This window comes from Strongylocentrotus purpuratus, unplaced genomic scaffold, assembly GCF_000002235.5.
Source record: "Strongylocentrotus purpuratus isolate Spur 01 unplaced genomic scaffold, Spur_5.0 spur5_scaffold_6, whole genome shotgun sequence".
Taxonomy (NCBI): domain Eukaryota; kingdom Metazoa; phylum Echinodermata; class Echinoidea; order Camarodonta; family Strongylocentrotidae; genus Strongylocentrotus; species Strongylocentrotus purpuratus.
Genome location: NW_022145612.1, coordinates 47,693,324 through 47,709,413, shown reverse-complemented (window position 1 = coordinate 47,709,413; position 16,090 = coordinate 47,693,324). Strand labels below are relative to the sequence as shown.

At 39.8% G+C, this 16,090-nt stretch overlaps 1 protein-coding gene across 1 annotated transcript in view; it reads left to right on the top strand.

Moving 5' to 3' along the window:
- LOC580332 (leucine-rich repeats and immunoglobulin-like domains protein 3) overlaps positions 1-16,090 on the top strand; it is a 67,351-nt gene that overhangs the window by 44,953 nt on the left and 6,308 nt on the right. Inside the window, exons 8-14 of the mRNA XM_030971969.1 lie at positions 10,417-10,920; positions 11,282-11,434; positions 12,187-12,258; positions 12,537-12,700; positions 14,027-14,160; positions 14,763-14,943; positions 15,202-15,759. Of these exons, the coding sequence (XP_030827829.1) occupies positions 10,417-10,920; positions 11,282-11,434; positions 12,187-12,258; positions 12,537-12,700; positions 14,027-14,160; positions 14,763-14,943; positions 15,202-15,759 (1,766 nt within the window). The remainder of the gene's footprint in view (positions 1-10,416; positions 10,921-11,281; positions 11,435-12,186; positions 12,259-12,536; positions 12,701-14,026; positions 14,161-14,762; positions 14,944-15,201; positions 15,760-16,090) is intronic.

Genomic DNA, 16,090 nt, shown 5'->3' with positions numbered 1-16,090 from the left:
AATCACATGTCTGACACCATGGGAGTTTAGAGGAGAAAGCTAATCAATGAGTTTAAAAGGGTTTATTTCTCAAAGGGGAGATACACTAGGCCACTAGGGTAACATGCAGAAAACTACCCTGTCAAAGCGAGGAGACAATATTTTTCATTCTATTTTCCAGCGGAATTTGAATTATGATTTGCACTTGTAGGTTCATGTAAAACAAGTTAGGTTATAGTTTGTTACCAACAAAAAAAATGTTTTTAGAATGGAAAGAATTCAGGTAGGGAAGTCATGGATGGTTGATGGTTAGATGGTTGAAAGATGGATATGTGCTATCGTAGACCCAAAAGACCCATTGTTTGATCGACCCTGCCGCTGTTTGAAGGTACCCCTCTCACTCAATCCAAAGTGTCCCAGGAACAACGTCAAATAGCTCGGCCAATTTCCTTGCAGCTCTCCAGGAAAGAAAAAGCCCACATGAGCAATGTAGAATTTCCTGAGGTGTTTCGAGGGACGATGGGCCAAGTTCAGTGGAGTTGATCAAGATCGCAAACGAACCTTAAAAATGTTATCGTAATCTGCTCAGCACAGGCCGAAGAAGAGGGAAACGTAGCATACTCTCAAGGGGCCCTGATTGGAACATAAGCCATTGGTTTAGGACCTATGTGACTTTCATGAGATTAATTTGTTTTGATTGCTGATATCCCTGATATAACGGTGGGATTCTTTAATTCATGAGGGATAGGATACCGAATAAAATGGAAGACGTGGCTGACAGAATTTGGTTTAAATTGCTTGGTATGAAGTCATCTTGTAACCGCTTATATCAAGTTCGTTATCAGTGACATTTACTTTTTAGGATTTGAAAGAAAAATCAGATCTTCTCTCATCCTGTTGCCTTCCTATGTCTAAATCTGTCTCTCATCAATTTGAATAAAGTCATTGATCATGTCTAGAAAATTTCAAGTTGAACTGTCATAGCACTTTTTTGTTTCTTTTTTAATGCTCAAAAACATGTAAGGAAAGTATATGTTGCATTCATAACATTCATAAGATTCATAGTGCTCTTTTTTAAAGAGTGAAAATAAACTCTCCATCTTTTTTACAAAGAGAAAATCAAATAGTATTTCACAAATCCTTGCCGTGATTGCACTGAGCATGGAAAGACGAGAGGGGAGAACTATTCTGGAGCATATGCCCTGAGAATGCTGTGCCTCTGTAGGAAAACATTCCACTTTGTTTGTAGGAGCACATGGGTCACAAGTTAAGAAAACAGTGGTGTCTCTTTTTAGCCACTATAAGCATAAGACACTTCATCAGCGGGGAAGTGGTGTTTTTTATGAACCAAGTTTGAAAAGGTTCTTGTAGAACTGAACTGAAGAATAGGGCATTCATTGAAAGAAAGCCCAAAATAAGTCAACAACTGATGGAATAAAACTGATGGAATAAAACCATTACAGTATTGGTGTGCAATGGTCATGCAAGAAGAAGGCAAGAAGTAATTTCATCTCGCTATATTTCTTTAAATAATACTCTCCCCATTTCTCCTGATAATCCAGGCTTTTATTTTTACTCTGAAAATCGAATTGATTCCCTTAAGATTGTGCTTGAAATGAGAGTGAAGATGACTTTATATATTCTCATAATACTGTTCGTAACCATATATAATCTTTGCTAAGATGCGGAGTCACCTGAGGGTATTATGGTAACCCTTCTTTTCATTCTCGGTCTTCTCCTTTCAATTATCCTCCTGCGTTCTCCAAGCCCGGGCGGGCGGCCATGCCTCCGACACCTCATTGAGATACGCAAGCCAAAATGCATGCATTAGCAATGTGTGAATTTGTATTTTCACAGACCGAGTTAGTCACCCAATACGCATGCACGAGGGCGCTGTGTAGAGCAGCATCATCGATCGGAGCCGTGTTATTGTCCCAAATTATCTGTGCTATTAGGTCAATTGGGGTGTGCAGCTTGTCATAAATTACCGAAGACATTACTGTCTGACAAAAGCCTAGGCGACAATACTGGAGATGTCATTGCCTGCCTGCATCAAGTACATACATGCTCGTGCAATCCTGAAATTACAGCTTTTCATCAAACCAGAGCAGTGTGCATAAATCAGTCTCATTCTTTTGTGTAAGGAAAATGGAATTTGGGGGACTAAATTCCTGCTAGTTAGTACAGTGTTGTAGTTGTTCATGGTACTCCGATTTATATCTGATAACCCCCAAATCAGTCCCCCTTTATTTTCTCATCACCTGCATTGGGAACGGTTGTGAATCACGCATGAAAATGCATCCTTGAGAATGATGTGAATAAAATCAATTTTGCTCCAGGCAGGTTTGTTTGATACATGTCCAATTCCTATGCCACTTTACACTTAATACATTCAAGAGGTGGAGGGATGATGTAGATTGAAAAGTTATGAAGCAGCGAGTACACCTATCTACGCTGACTGTGATGTCCAGATTATATCCATTCCTAATTGAAAGAAATCATTTTGCCCAGTGAATCTTCAACAGCTGCAATTGCTAGTGATTTAGCATTCTTTGAGAGGATAAGATCTTCATTCAAGTGACTCAGTTTCCTTTTCCTTACCAGTTTTATTACAGTGCCACATTGAAGAACTTTCTTTGAAATCCCAACAAAGATTTCAGATTCTGCACAGCAAGGCAGCTACAAAATCACTCAAGAATCGAGAGTGATTTGGTTCTGTGAATTTCAATAGAGCTCTTTAAAAGAAGAAAGAAAGGAAGCACATTCAGAAAATTTCCCTGAGGAAATCTGAATTTTTCAAGGAAATCCTAACAATGCTGATGTAAAATTTCACGATTGCATGAAGTGATATTGCATTTAAGAAATAGTAATTCTCAGTGTTATAATTCAATCTCATTGTTTCAATAGATCAACTCAAAATTCCTTATTTCTGTATTCAAAATGTTTTCTGTAAGAGCTTTTGAAATTAATTCTTGATTTCATTCCACCCTGAAGTGATATTGTCAGGAATGGGTTGTCATTGAATGGAGCTGATGACTTCATCTGTGACTTCATCATCAATGGTGAATCAGTGGCAGAAGAAGCTGTTGAGTGATCCAATTCTCTTTCCCAACTCACCGCAATGGTCACTGTCTTCCTCCCGGGGAAGGCCTCAGAAGACAAAAAGATACAAGACTTTTTTTTGTTGCTGTAGCGAGGACCAACTGAATTAATCATTCTCGTGGGAGTTTGGATTAATTACTTAACTTCCCAGACTTATCTCATTTGTACCTTGTTTGTTGTGGAATGTGTCACTGTCTTGCAGAAATCCTAGGCACACTCCTGACTGAACGTTTCATTGAGTGATAGTAAATCTTCAAAGTTCTTGATCATAGTGGTCACCAAGGAGGTAGAATTGAATTCCGACAGTTAAAAGTCTTATGTGATCATTTGTGCTGTTCATTTTTCTATTTATTGATGACGCTGAAAAGGGGAAGTAGAGGGAGACATAATGTAGGAAAAGAAAAGGTAGTCGAACAAACATTATTTCATTAAAACCCTAGTAACTAAGAACCTCTGCCTGGCGCTCTGTAGTAAGTGAGAATAAGCATATAACAGGAACCACAAAGTACATCCATGATATCAGACATCAAGATCTGAAATAGTACCACCCCAAAAGGAAAGGGGTAAATTTGCAGAAAGAATTATTTTTGAACGGTCATGTGTCTGACATTCCATGGCTGGCGGTGGCAGGAGGGAGGAGAGGTTGTCCTGTACTTTTTTAATTTGGTCCTGGCACTCCTGATTCATGGGCCGGCTATTTGTGGCTTACCTGAGTGAGTGCACCTTGGACGCTGAGGAACCCATTTGCGCGGCGCAACCTGTGCAAATAGCGCACGTCCTGTGAGGAAATTACGGTATCAGGAAGCTTCATTCTTCACCACTCCACCGTACCCCCTGCGCTTGATTAGACAGGGTTCTCACGCAACTTCCTGAAGACAAAAGAAAGAAAGAACTCCCAAGCTGGTCCCCTGGTAACCCTTTGCTTTGTCTTGTTTGGTTTCATTCGCACTGACCTTCCAAGTTCTTTCAAAACAATAAGAAATTCCATTGTCTGGAAATATTACATGATCATGCCTTATACTCAAAGGCCTGAATTCCCTCAGTGATAAATCTTATTTTAACAATATTTTTAAATGCGGAAAGCTACAAAATATGTGCGTGCCAAATTAATTAATGCACCTAGCAACGTGAAAAACAACGAAGATGCAGTGAATACATGAACCAAAGGACCTTTCCCTAATTAGCCCTAAAAATGAACAATGTTTCATCAAGTATACTCATTCTACTACGATTTATTTGCATTTTTTGTTACTAATAAGGTCTACTGAACTTGTTAGAAAGAGAAGTCATGGTTTTAAACTCAAACTTCCTCCTAAGTATGACAAAATGTGCCTGATTTGTAGCTTTTAAAGCAACTATCCATTGATTCATTAGAATCGCTGATAATCACCCTTAGTGGCTATTTGTCTATGAGTTGATATTACCCCTGTCTAAACTTTTCTTTACCCATTTTTTCGGACTGAGTAATATTTACCGGTATTTATTCATTGGCACAAAATTGTCAAGCATATTCTGAAAGTGATGCATGCAACTTTGTAATGATAGTTCTATTTCATATACATGTATACATGTGATATCTTGAAATATTTGGAAGACTCATGAAAATAATCACAATTGAAAATCTAAATCTACATGGATCACACAAAGACATAGGAATAATGTAGGAAACAAACAAAACGTTCCCATGCTTCTCTTAGTTTAATGCCATCTCTGATGAATAAAATAGCACAAGGGATGTTTTGCGAGATGTGGAGAGCAGCGCTCACATTGACCTGTAGCTCTCAAGACAGATATAAGGTGCATCCTCTCCGGCTTCTACTCTCATTAGAAATGCCTATTCATATTCTCCTTTCCCCCACGCAAATCAGTATGAGTACTGCATCTAGGAGCAGTGCGGCTACATCACCTATGCTCAACTAGAGAGGCGATAGTCTCGTCCTTGCAGAACCTGTTCTGAATTAACAGTGTGGTGTGCAGGTATATTTATAGTTATGGGATAAATGTCCTTTTGTAGATGAGGTTTAATCTAAATCTTTATGAAATTGGAATAAAAAAGCTAGACGTGTGCATTTCATACTGACTAGTCTGAGTAATAGTTGATGCACTGCTGTGTTGTGAATCGTTACAGAACTATCCCTGTACCTTCACAAAAGGTTTGAAATGCGGAGACTATTCGTAGTCAGCACTGATGTCCCAATCAAGCTGACAAACAGAGGGCCGCGCTTCTCTGCCGGTTTGATTACGATTATGCGCAGCTTTGTGGCCCTGTACTGGAGGTGACTCAGTCAGTGGCCGGCTTTGGTTACCCTCCCTCGATGGGTCCCACTGTTGCCATCCATTGCTGTTCCTCTTGTACATGTAGTTATACTCTCTTTTCACTGTTTATCTACATGCCTATGTTTTATGCTGAAGCATCTCATTCATTTACTGTTTCTTCCTTCGAAGTGTACGCACAAAAGAAGAAGTAGAATCAAGACTGTCTTCTCATTTTGCTATTCCGGGAAATGGCTTTGTATGACGAGAGAACAATTTCTGCACATACAATCTCTTTAAATCTTATCCACCATCATACTGATGTGCATATATTTTCCATTTAGACTTTTTAGTTGATATCTTGTCTGAAACTTTGCAGTTATTCCAGAAAGTGATGTTTAGGCATATTGTTCACATTAGTTTTCTTTCTAATTGATAAAAGCTCATTTTTCCTTGTAGTTTATGATCAATTTTCATGCTGTATCGAGCTCTCTGAATCGCATTTCTTTTTTTGAGAGTTATACATCATTTGTGAACTAAGATTGTACTCAGTATATATATATATATATATAAAGTTCATGGTTGCATTCTATCAAGGGAAAACATAAAGTTGGTACAAAGTCCTTCTATCTTTGTGTTTGATATTAAATTGCTGAAATATGCTTCCAAGCACATCTCCTAACTCTCAGTGGTTTTTCTAGTGTGTGTATTTCTCTCTCACACAAGTGGTAATCAAGAAATGCATCCATCTCAAGTTTTTTCTCAGGTAACGGGATATCTTGATTTGCAAACTTGTTCTGTAGGTATAGGGTATGGTTCTGCTAAACTGGGCTACCTGGAAATCCCTCCTGAAAGCATGATTTGAATAAGCTTCATCTCCTGCCTTGGCATTGTGGAGGGTTGTTTGAGTGTGCTCCAAGTTGTAATGATATTCCTCTTTCTTCTCACTTATCAACCCATCACGGGGCCCCCGTCCATCCCCTCTCGGGCCAATTGTCCACGCAATCTTCGCAACACTTTCATAAGGGAGAATAAAGGAGAAAAGGCGAGGGGGAAAAAGCGCCCAAAAGAGAGCACGCTTGAAACAGGAGCCGACCACGGGCACTCAAGCTCCGCGGTGACTAATAGATGATTAGCGTAGATGACCCATTTATCAGGTTTCGCAAGATAAGATGTTCTTGGTGCAAGAACAGGGGAAAAGAGAAATCCTCTCATTTGCCATCCCAGAAAATTGGCTGGTTTCACCATGGACTTCGTAGTAGGTTTCACCCGGGATTGAAGCAATTTCATTTGAGGTACACTTCAGTTGGATGGGCAGAAGATCTTCAAAAGGACTCTGACATTTTCAACCTCTTCTTATTTTCAAGTTTTGATTAAAAGTTTGTCTTTTTTACCCTTTATTTAGTTACTTTTTATTATTTTGCTTCCTAAACTTGTGAAGCACTTCTGGAGTGTTATGACATTGTGATTGATTTGTTTTTTCTTTCATAAAGTTTGCTAAATGTGTAGCAAGTTCTATGAAAGCTCACATAACATGTAGGTATCTGAATTGTTACATGTACATGTCTGTATAGTGGGATAATGATACGAACCTAAAGAACAAATAGACAGCAAATGAAAATTTCCCCAAATGTAACAATTTTCATAATGTTCCTTCACATCCCCATGATAGGACTCACAGCAAATTATAAAGTGCTTCTCTCATTTGGTACATTACATAATTACTGCTATATATACTAATTTCAAATTAACAACAGAGATCACATTTATCATATGAAAAGACTTAAAGCTTCGCAAAATTGTTTTAGGATTACATTTTATTACTACTGACCTTTCAAGATTCAAGTGAAAGAGATCTATACTTTAAAACATGGAAAGGTACATTAGGTAACTCACTACACCCAAACTGTACATTACACCCCCTCCCTAAACTAAAAATGCCATATCACATGAATGCCATAAGGTAGTGAGCATGGTTGCAGCATCCAGCCTAGCTGACACCCCAAATGAATTTCAAGTGTCCCCAGTATCCTCAAACCGGAGACATTGCCATGGTTACTTCCTGTCACCTGGGGTAAGAAATATCCTACTCCTAGTTGAGTTGCAATTTTAGATTTGCTCTCTTTCGAGTTTCGTACATCCAGGCTGCAATATTCGGCTTTGCAGCAGGTACATACATGCTTTATGTCACGCAGTCAATGCCCACTGGCTGTAGCTCATGTAATTAAATCGTTAGCACATCTTTCCTTTTCTTCTTGTCTCCGTCTGTCTGGGGCTGTTGATAGTACCTTGTTGTTTTTCTTTGTTTTTAAAGTCTACTTGCTCTGACTTTTAGTGTCGCCAATATCCATTAGCCTCCCGATTATACTTATAGTCATATCCTTTGAGATAAAGTGGATGTGAGATTCTCGTTGTATAGAATATTGATTGTCCTATAAGCATTTAGCTGAACAAAGCTATGTTATGGTCTTTTCAATAAATTTTTATGTAATGACCAGCCAGATGCAATTGATGACAAAAATAGCATTTTATTGACAATCAATTTTTTTAATCATATACCAGGTTTAGCCAAAAAGAAATGTCAACTATTTTTAATGAAATTGTTCAGTATTCATTCTAAGCAAGTCGCATTGTATGAAATCATGATGTTGATAAAAAAAATCATAATGTTTCTTCGGCTGCTTCAGAACTTGCTGTTTTCACCACCATTTCTCTCACCTCTGTTCGAAGGCCGATTCTTCAGAGGTACAATTTCCAACACCTGCTTGCCACGGCTTGGCAGAGACTGCCAAAGGCATGGCTCGCTCTCAAACTGAAAGAAATTAAGAGAGATAATCCGCTGGAAGGACACATGGGCCAAGTTTAGCTCACTTGAGCCTTGCAGCCTCATGGACTCTGCTTACACCACTACACAAAATGACCCTTATTTTCTTGGGTTTCTTTACACAGCGAGCTGACCTCCTAATTCTCCTCTCCCCAATCTCCTCCTGGCGTGTTTTCAGAGCCACAGAAAACATGCAAACAATAAACTCTCAAGGAAAATAAAAGAAATCTTGCTTGTTCCCTTTCTCCCTTGCTCGCTCCCTCTCTCATACATTTTTTTCTCTTTTATGGAATATCTTCAGGGATGATGTGGTGAACTTGTTCAAGGCCTTCTCCTGAAAAAAGTGTTAGAAGTTGTTGTTTTGAATTATTTTCTAAGTCTTGAAATTAAGTCCACGTTATCCTTGGATATACTGGAATATTTTCTTTCTTTTTTCTGAAGAAACACAGCTTATTTGTGAAATATTAATTCCACATGGTGCTGAGGAAACAAAAAAATTATGTTTCTTCTCCTTTATTACATACCTTTTAGTTTTAAATTTAGCTTTACAATGAAACTTATATGAATATGAAGATAAGTACAGTTCATACAATTACATCATGGAAGAAAGTGTAATGAAGCAATAGGAAAAAGTTGAATATGGATAACCTAACAGTTGTTTAGACCATGAGGTTTTGAAATAAAGAAATTGATGCAATTTGCTAAAAATCACCTGCACTGAACACAGAAATGTTTATTTGGAACTTCAAGCATGTGTGGCATGAAAGTTGGGTCCAAATTTTTCTTCCATTTCTTTTTATTATATGATTGTATGAGGACATTCAAAGGCATTTTTTTCTGGAGAGGGGAGGTGAGGGGGGAGGGGGGGGGGGAGGTTGAAGGTGAAACGTACCAGGGCCTGGGCTCGCTTGCTGACTGCCATATTTCCATTTCTTTTCTTTCTCCTCCTTACACATTCCTTTCACACATGTTCCCGGGATTAGAGACACCACCCCCGTTGCACTTGATCTCCAATCTTGATGATAGCTGAGATTCCTTCCAGATATGACTTTGAGACTCGGGTTTCATACCCCTGCCTGCTCTTGATATTCTCCCTCTGAACGATGTCTCTGCTTGTCAGGCATTCATTCATCCATTGTTCATGTCTGTTTGTTTGTGTAGGGAGCAGGACTTACAGCAAATGTGTATTACATAGGAATAAAGAGAGCTTTTTGATTATTCTTCTTTCTGTCCTTTTCTCAAACTTAGTAATTTGATGATACTCATGTGAACGTAATTCTCCTTCATAGGCTTTCCAGTGATTATTGTCAGGGGGGAATTTAACATAAGAATGATCTCTTTTTTAGCTATATACATTACATAGCATTATAAAACAACACATTTATTTTACCAGCAAAGAAATCAAATACCATTCCCTTCTTTCTTCTCACAACATTTTGAATGGTATGTTGTTAGCTCATAAAATCTTTGATCTAGAACTTGATGGAGTTACTTCATGTTGTGATTAGTAGGAAATGGAAGCGTTATCTCTGTTGTAATGAATCCCCATGTTTGGAATATCGCTAATATGAGTATGCCAGTATGGCACAGAAAATCAGTTGACATGGGTGCTAGACTACCCCCATGATCCCACCCCACCCATCCCCATACACATACCGGTAGAACAAAGTAAAAAGCTCTGTCATTCTTTTTTTTTCTTTCCTGGACTACCTAGGCTAAGTACATTCTCTGTAGGGGATGGTAATACAAGGTAGTTGATAATCCTCAGGTGCTAATGATGCAGAACAACCCATTTCCCTTACCAGATGGTACTCAATTGATTTTGAAGAAAACTTCTTCTTGCCAATGTAGCTGTGTCCCCTGCCTCCAGGAATTCAACTTGTGAAAGTACACGTATTGTGAATAACCCCCCTGTTGTTTTAGGCTTTTCAGTTCATGACTCATTCAAGCTCGAAATGATGTTCCTTCGATTTTTCATGAATTTTTCTTTCTTTCTGTGACCATTCTATAATGCTTCTATATTCTGACAATTATATTTTCACTACTATTGTGTTTATGTTACCTGTTACCGGTATACAACAATATTTTCAGAAGTTCCAGAAAATCTTGTATTGGTATCTGGCATTTTATGATACTTGTATTAATTTTCTGTCTTCTTTGGTATGATTGTTTTGCAGTATCAATTTTTTAAATCTTTAATTTCTTATATATAATATTAACTTTTCTCTCTTTGTTCTTGTTCTTGTTTTTATTTGTAGTGAACTGAGTCGCAATGAGCTGACCACAGTGGACAGTCTGGTCTTCAGTGGCCTAGAGTCTCTAGAGGAACTCAGCCTTAGTCGCAACCAGCTGACCGACCTGATGGACGGCGCCTTCTACGGGCTCAACGCCATCCAACAACTAGAGCTGGACGGCAACGAACTGACCACCATCAGCCGCCGGTGGCTCTTTGGTCTCAAGTCCCTGCTCCATCTAACGGTGGCCCACAACCGTATCAACGAGACGGAGGCCTCCGGATGGGAGTTCTGTCCCAACCTGGAGTACCTGGACCTCTCTCACAACAGGCTCACCACGCTGGAGACGGAGGAGGAGAGCGTTGGAGAGAGCGGGGGTCCTGCTGCTCAGGGAACCAGTGGGGGCGCTCCAGGGTCTGTAGGGGTTCCTCCTTGGCCGCCTCTATTGAGGGAGCTCTACATCAATCATAACAGGGTCACTCAGGTGGCTGATGGAGCATTCATCCAGCTCAATCTACTCCAAGTCCTGTAAGTTTGAGCTGTATTACATATAAAGACATTTACAATTTTTACCTAATAGTATATTTTTGATTGATAAACACAGTTTGAACTCTGTAAAGCACTGTGAAACCTTGGTATAAGAGCCCTTTATAAATAGATTTATTGTACAGAATTTTATTGTATTGGCATGGTCCTTCAACTCCTCCTTCCATATGTTCAGCACCAGATCCACGTGTCAAGACTTGGCCATATATCTTGTGTTACCATGCATATCTTCCAGCATTGGATGTATTGAAACACTACCCACAAGAGTTTCACATAGAGATGAGATGCATTGAAGTGTTCCTTATTCACACTTTTCTCTTTCTTCGATGGTTTCACCTTGCAGGGACCTGAGCGATAACGTCATTGCCTGGACAGTGGATGACATGACGGGTGCCTTTGAGGGTCTTGAATCATTGCTGAGATTAGGACTGGCCAATAACAACATCAATTCTATCTCCAGGAGAGCATTCAGTGGACTTGTCAATCTCCAGTCTCTGTAAGTCACATCAATAATGTCTCTGTCATTTAAGCGGGACTGCACTACTTGTAGCTACTTGCGCCCTCTATAGAGCAAACAATGCCCAAGCGGTTCCCGTTGGTCCCCCATAGTCCCCTTTTTCTTATGTTAATTGAGAGCTGATTTGATGAGGTAACCACCTGTCAGTGACCATGCATGGAGGTCTAATCCCTCCTGGCTAAAGTAGTGCAGATAGGCTTTAAGGGTTTTGGGGAGGTGGTGGATTCTAATCACTTGCAAACAAACTCTATTATTCTACAAACTGATATGGTTTTCATAGAAAACCTTCCATATAAATTGTAGAGTCATTGTAGATAGCATCCTTCATATATTAAATGCTCAGCTTTGGAGAGATACATGTATCTGTTCATTTGTCAGTTGCAAAGCTGTTTGTATGACGGGCGAGCCGGAAGCTGGTCGACGCTCCGACGAGACAATGCCATTCTCGATGAATGAATCATACTGCACCGTCATGTACAGTGTTACCGGTCATAAGTGGCTGCACATGTTTCAAATCTTCAAAATCTCTAGATTTTATGTAGGTCAAACTATGCATGGCAATGATAGAATACCATACTAACCCAAGTTAATAATCAACTTCATGTGCTAGATCCTGGAAGCGTACTTTTGAGATGCTACACTGAAGTTTGTTCTTTTGTTAGTGGTTTTATGAAGGGAATTTATTGAAATGTTGACAAGCTATATTTTCTTCTTCATATCTGTTTCTTCAGGGACTTTGCTGGGAATGTTATCACAACAGTGGAGAACAATGCATTTGAAGGCATGCCCCAACTCACCCAACTGTAAGTATAAGCATCAAAATAATACTGTATTACATTCTGGAACACCATTTCTGCATTCATATGAAGTAGCCCGACAATGTTGATGACATTTCATGCATTTAAGACCAGTTTCGGTACAAAATCGAGCTCTCTGGTTAATGAAAATATAGAGAGATAAGTAATACAACATCTACCTAGATGGAAGAATTTTACTCGCTCAAATTTTGTATTAGTTGTCACTTCGCTAATATTAGACATAATATCTAATACTTTTTTTTTGTACACCTTGCCTCTTTCAGACTGGTGAACAGTTCTAGCATGGTGTGTGACTGTCAGATGGCATGGTTCCCAGTCTGGATAAAGGAGAACAATCTTGGTGAAGGAGTGGATGGACGCTGCGCCCATCCAGATACTCTCCAGGGCTTGGATATCTTCAGTGTCGATCCGGAAGTGTTTACATGTGGTAAGTAGGTCCCACAAGGGAAATTGTATGTGATGTTGATTATGTTGGGGGTACCTACCCATATGTAGCCCCCTACTCTCACTCACTCACTCTCCCTCTCTCTCTTCCTCTGTATCCATTTTGTCTTCTTACTTTCTCTCCCTTTCTTTTATTTTGTTCTCTTCCCCACCCTCCCTCATCCCTTTCTTTTCTCTCTTTTACCCTCTTCTCTCCCTTTCCCATCTCTCTCTCCCTCTCTCTCTCTCCCTCCCCCATCCACTCTCTCTCTCTCTCTCTTCCCCCCCCCCCCCCTCCCCCCTCCCTCCCTTCCTCTCTCTCTCTCTCTCTCTCTCTCTCTCTTTTTGTCTTCCTATCTCTCTCTCTCTCTTTCTCTTTTTCTGTCTACCCATCTCTCTCTCCCTCTCTCTCTCTCTTTGTCTCTCTCTCGTTCTCTGTCTCTTTCTACCTCTATCTTTGTCCCTCACTCTCCCAGTTTTGTATCTGACATTGGCCCACATACCCTTTCCTCTGCCCCTCCCATGCTGGCCCATATCAGCCTCCTCTAACCTTTATCTTAAGCCATGAGATAACCTACTTTCACCTCCTCGAGGAAACTTTAAGTCGAGCTGACAAGTTACAAATTGTTGCAACTTGCTCTGCCCTGCCCCCACATCCCCTAGCAGACATAGTTTTGTAAGATAAATAAGAGAAATGTTGAAAGGCTAGATTATAGGTTGTCGTATTCTATTCACTCACTCTCCCACTCTCCCACTCTCCTTTTTAACTATTTGTTCCTGATGCAGTGTCTCATCTATTCTGCTATACATCTTCTACACTCTCATCGTTTCTGTTATCATTTTTGTATAGGTCTCATATCTTTATTTTTTTCTCTCTATCTCTCTTCCTTTCTCCTTTCCTCACTGCCTTATGGATATTATATGAAATATGTTCTGTTTTCTTCAAGTGTTTATCACCCTTTTCGATAAGATTAAAAAGTTAGCAATCAACCTGTCATATTTGTGCATCCTCGTTGGCAGGAAAGGGGACAATATTGGACTTAAAAGATACTTGAACTCAATATTGCTGTTAGTGATGTTGTAACTTTTTGACAAACGGCCAATTACCCTGTCATGTTTCTCATCCAGAGTTACATGCTAGAGGGTTTGGCAAATGTCAAGACTATCAGCATGGGTTGAAAAGATCCTGTATGACAGGGAAGTAGGAATGTCTTGTTTTGTTTAACTCTGAATTGTTATGTTTCTGCTACAGTTTTTGACAGATAAAATGGATGTTTTTGCTTTTCCCTTTGGTTTATTATGATTGTTACCTTTCTTTTTCTTGTTGCAGATGATCGGTTGAAACCTTTTATCATCCGTGAACCTGAGACAGTGACATCACTGAAGAATGACAATGTGTCTCTGATATGCACAGCTGGCAGCACAAGCGATGTCCAGGTCACAATGCTATGGAAGAAAGACAAGGTATGTTCCCTTCTCAACTACTTGTTACGTGTCTTCTCATCCACTTCTCTTCAAATCCATAAACCTTTCCATACTCTTCCTTCATTTTTGTCCTTCAACATCTCTATAAATGACACCTGGTAAAAACCATCCTCTCTTGATTTTAATGTTAAAATTTCATTCAGCTACCAGTTGCAAAGATAAGTAGTAGCAAAGCTTGGGTTTTTGTCTGGAAAATCTGATAATCAAACTTTAAGATATAGTCATTTCTGATAAAAAGAAAGACGTTTTCAGAAAATGTAATCTTGATGAGATATTACTTTCGCTCTATGAGTGAAGACTAATACATCCATAATTATAAGCACAGTGGGAAAGTAGTTGATATAGTCTCTGGATTCCTGATGTACATAACATCCTAGATTTAAATTGACGTTGTCTTCCAAAATGACCGTGCCAATTCTTATCATGTTCCTTTATCCGCCTTTCCTTCTTACTCTTTCTTATAGCGCATAGAGACATATTGTGATATGCGCTATATAAGTACGGTATATTATTTGTTTTTTCTTCAAACAGTACGACTCTTGATTAATTTTGATGATTTTCTTTGTTCTCATCATCTTCAGGCGATCATGGAGGATGCGAACCCTATCTACTTTGAGAGGCTGAACCCCAGCGGTGTGAATGAGTACACCTCTGTTCTCAACCTCCCTCACATCAAGGAGGCAGACCAGGGAAGATTCCAATGCATCATCTCAAACGAGTTTGGCGTCACATACTCCAAGAAGGCCAGAGTTACAGTGCACAGTGAGTATCTCATTCCAAATATTTCTGCGATTTAGTAGCCTGACCAATTTGTGTCTCTTATATTGGCCATCTTTTATATATGCTTCACTGGAAGATTTGGACTAAAACTTTGGTGGTCATTGAAACAGCTTTTTCTTCTTAGTCAACGTTTAAACAGATTTTGCTTGTTTTATTATATTGTGGAGAAGAAACTAATTTTTTGCCAAAAGTAATGTAGATTTTGTATTGATTGTGAATATATTTTTATTCCCTCTTCAGTTTACCCATCGTTCACTGTCACTCCACGCCATGTCAGCGTACGTGTTGGAGGAATCGCTGAACTCCCCTGTGCTGCCACGGGACACCCCACCCCAAAGATCGCTTGGCAGAAGGACGGAGGCATCAACTTCCCCGCCGCCCGCCAGCGCCGCATCAAGGTCAAGACCGAACTTGCAGAGTTCTACATCGACAACGTTCAGATAAGCGACACGGGTGTATACACGTGTACCGCCCTCAACGCCGCAGGCACCATCAGCACCAACGCGACTCTGACCGTCCTCGAGCCGCCTCTCTTCACCCGTCAGATGAAGGACCTGACCGTCGAGGTCGGAGAGCCGGCTGTCCTGGAGTGTAACGTCGAGGGGAGTCCCCGTCCTAGTATCAGGTGGTTCAAGGATGAGGAGCCGTTCACACTGTCCGATGGCATGCACCTGACTGACTTTGATCGCTACCTGATTATCATGAACGCAGCAGGCAGAGATGGTGGCACATACACGTGTGAGGCAACCAATTCCCTGGGTGTACGGACAGACACTGCAAAGCTTGTTGTTACTCAGAGTAAGTTTCCTTCCTCGGATCACATGATTTTGTCATAAGATGAATGTATTTAATAATTGATAGTAAAAAGTATCCATCTAGATTTGAAAATGATATTTATGTAATTCACTCAATGATGGCTTGATGCAATCACATCCATCTTGTTTAAGTCTGTTTGTGGTAATCCATTTAGAAACAATATTCTTGACGCATGATGACCAATTAGCCTGAATATAATCAAATTTACTGCACAAGTATCTTCTGTTCTGTGAAACACATGACTTTGCTTTGATTGGTCAATAAGTATTCTTACCAAGCATCATTACATAATGTTAATTGAAATGACTTATTA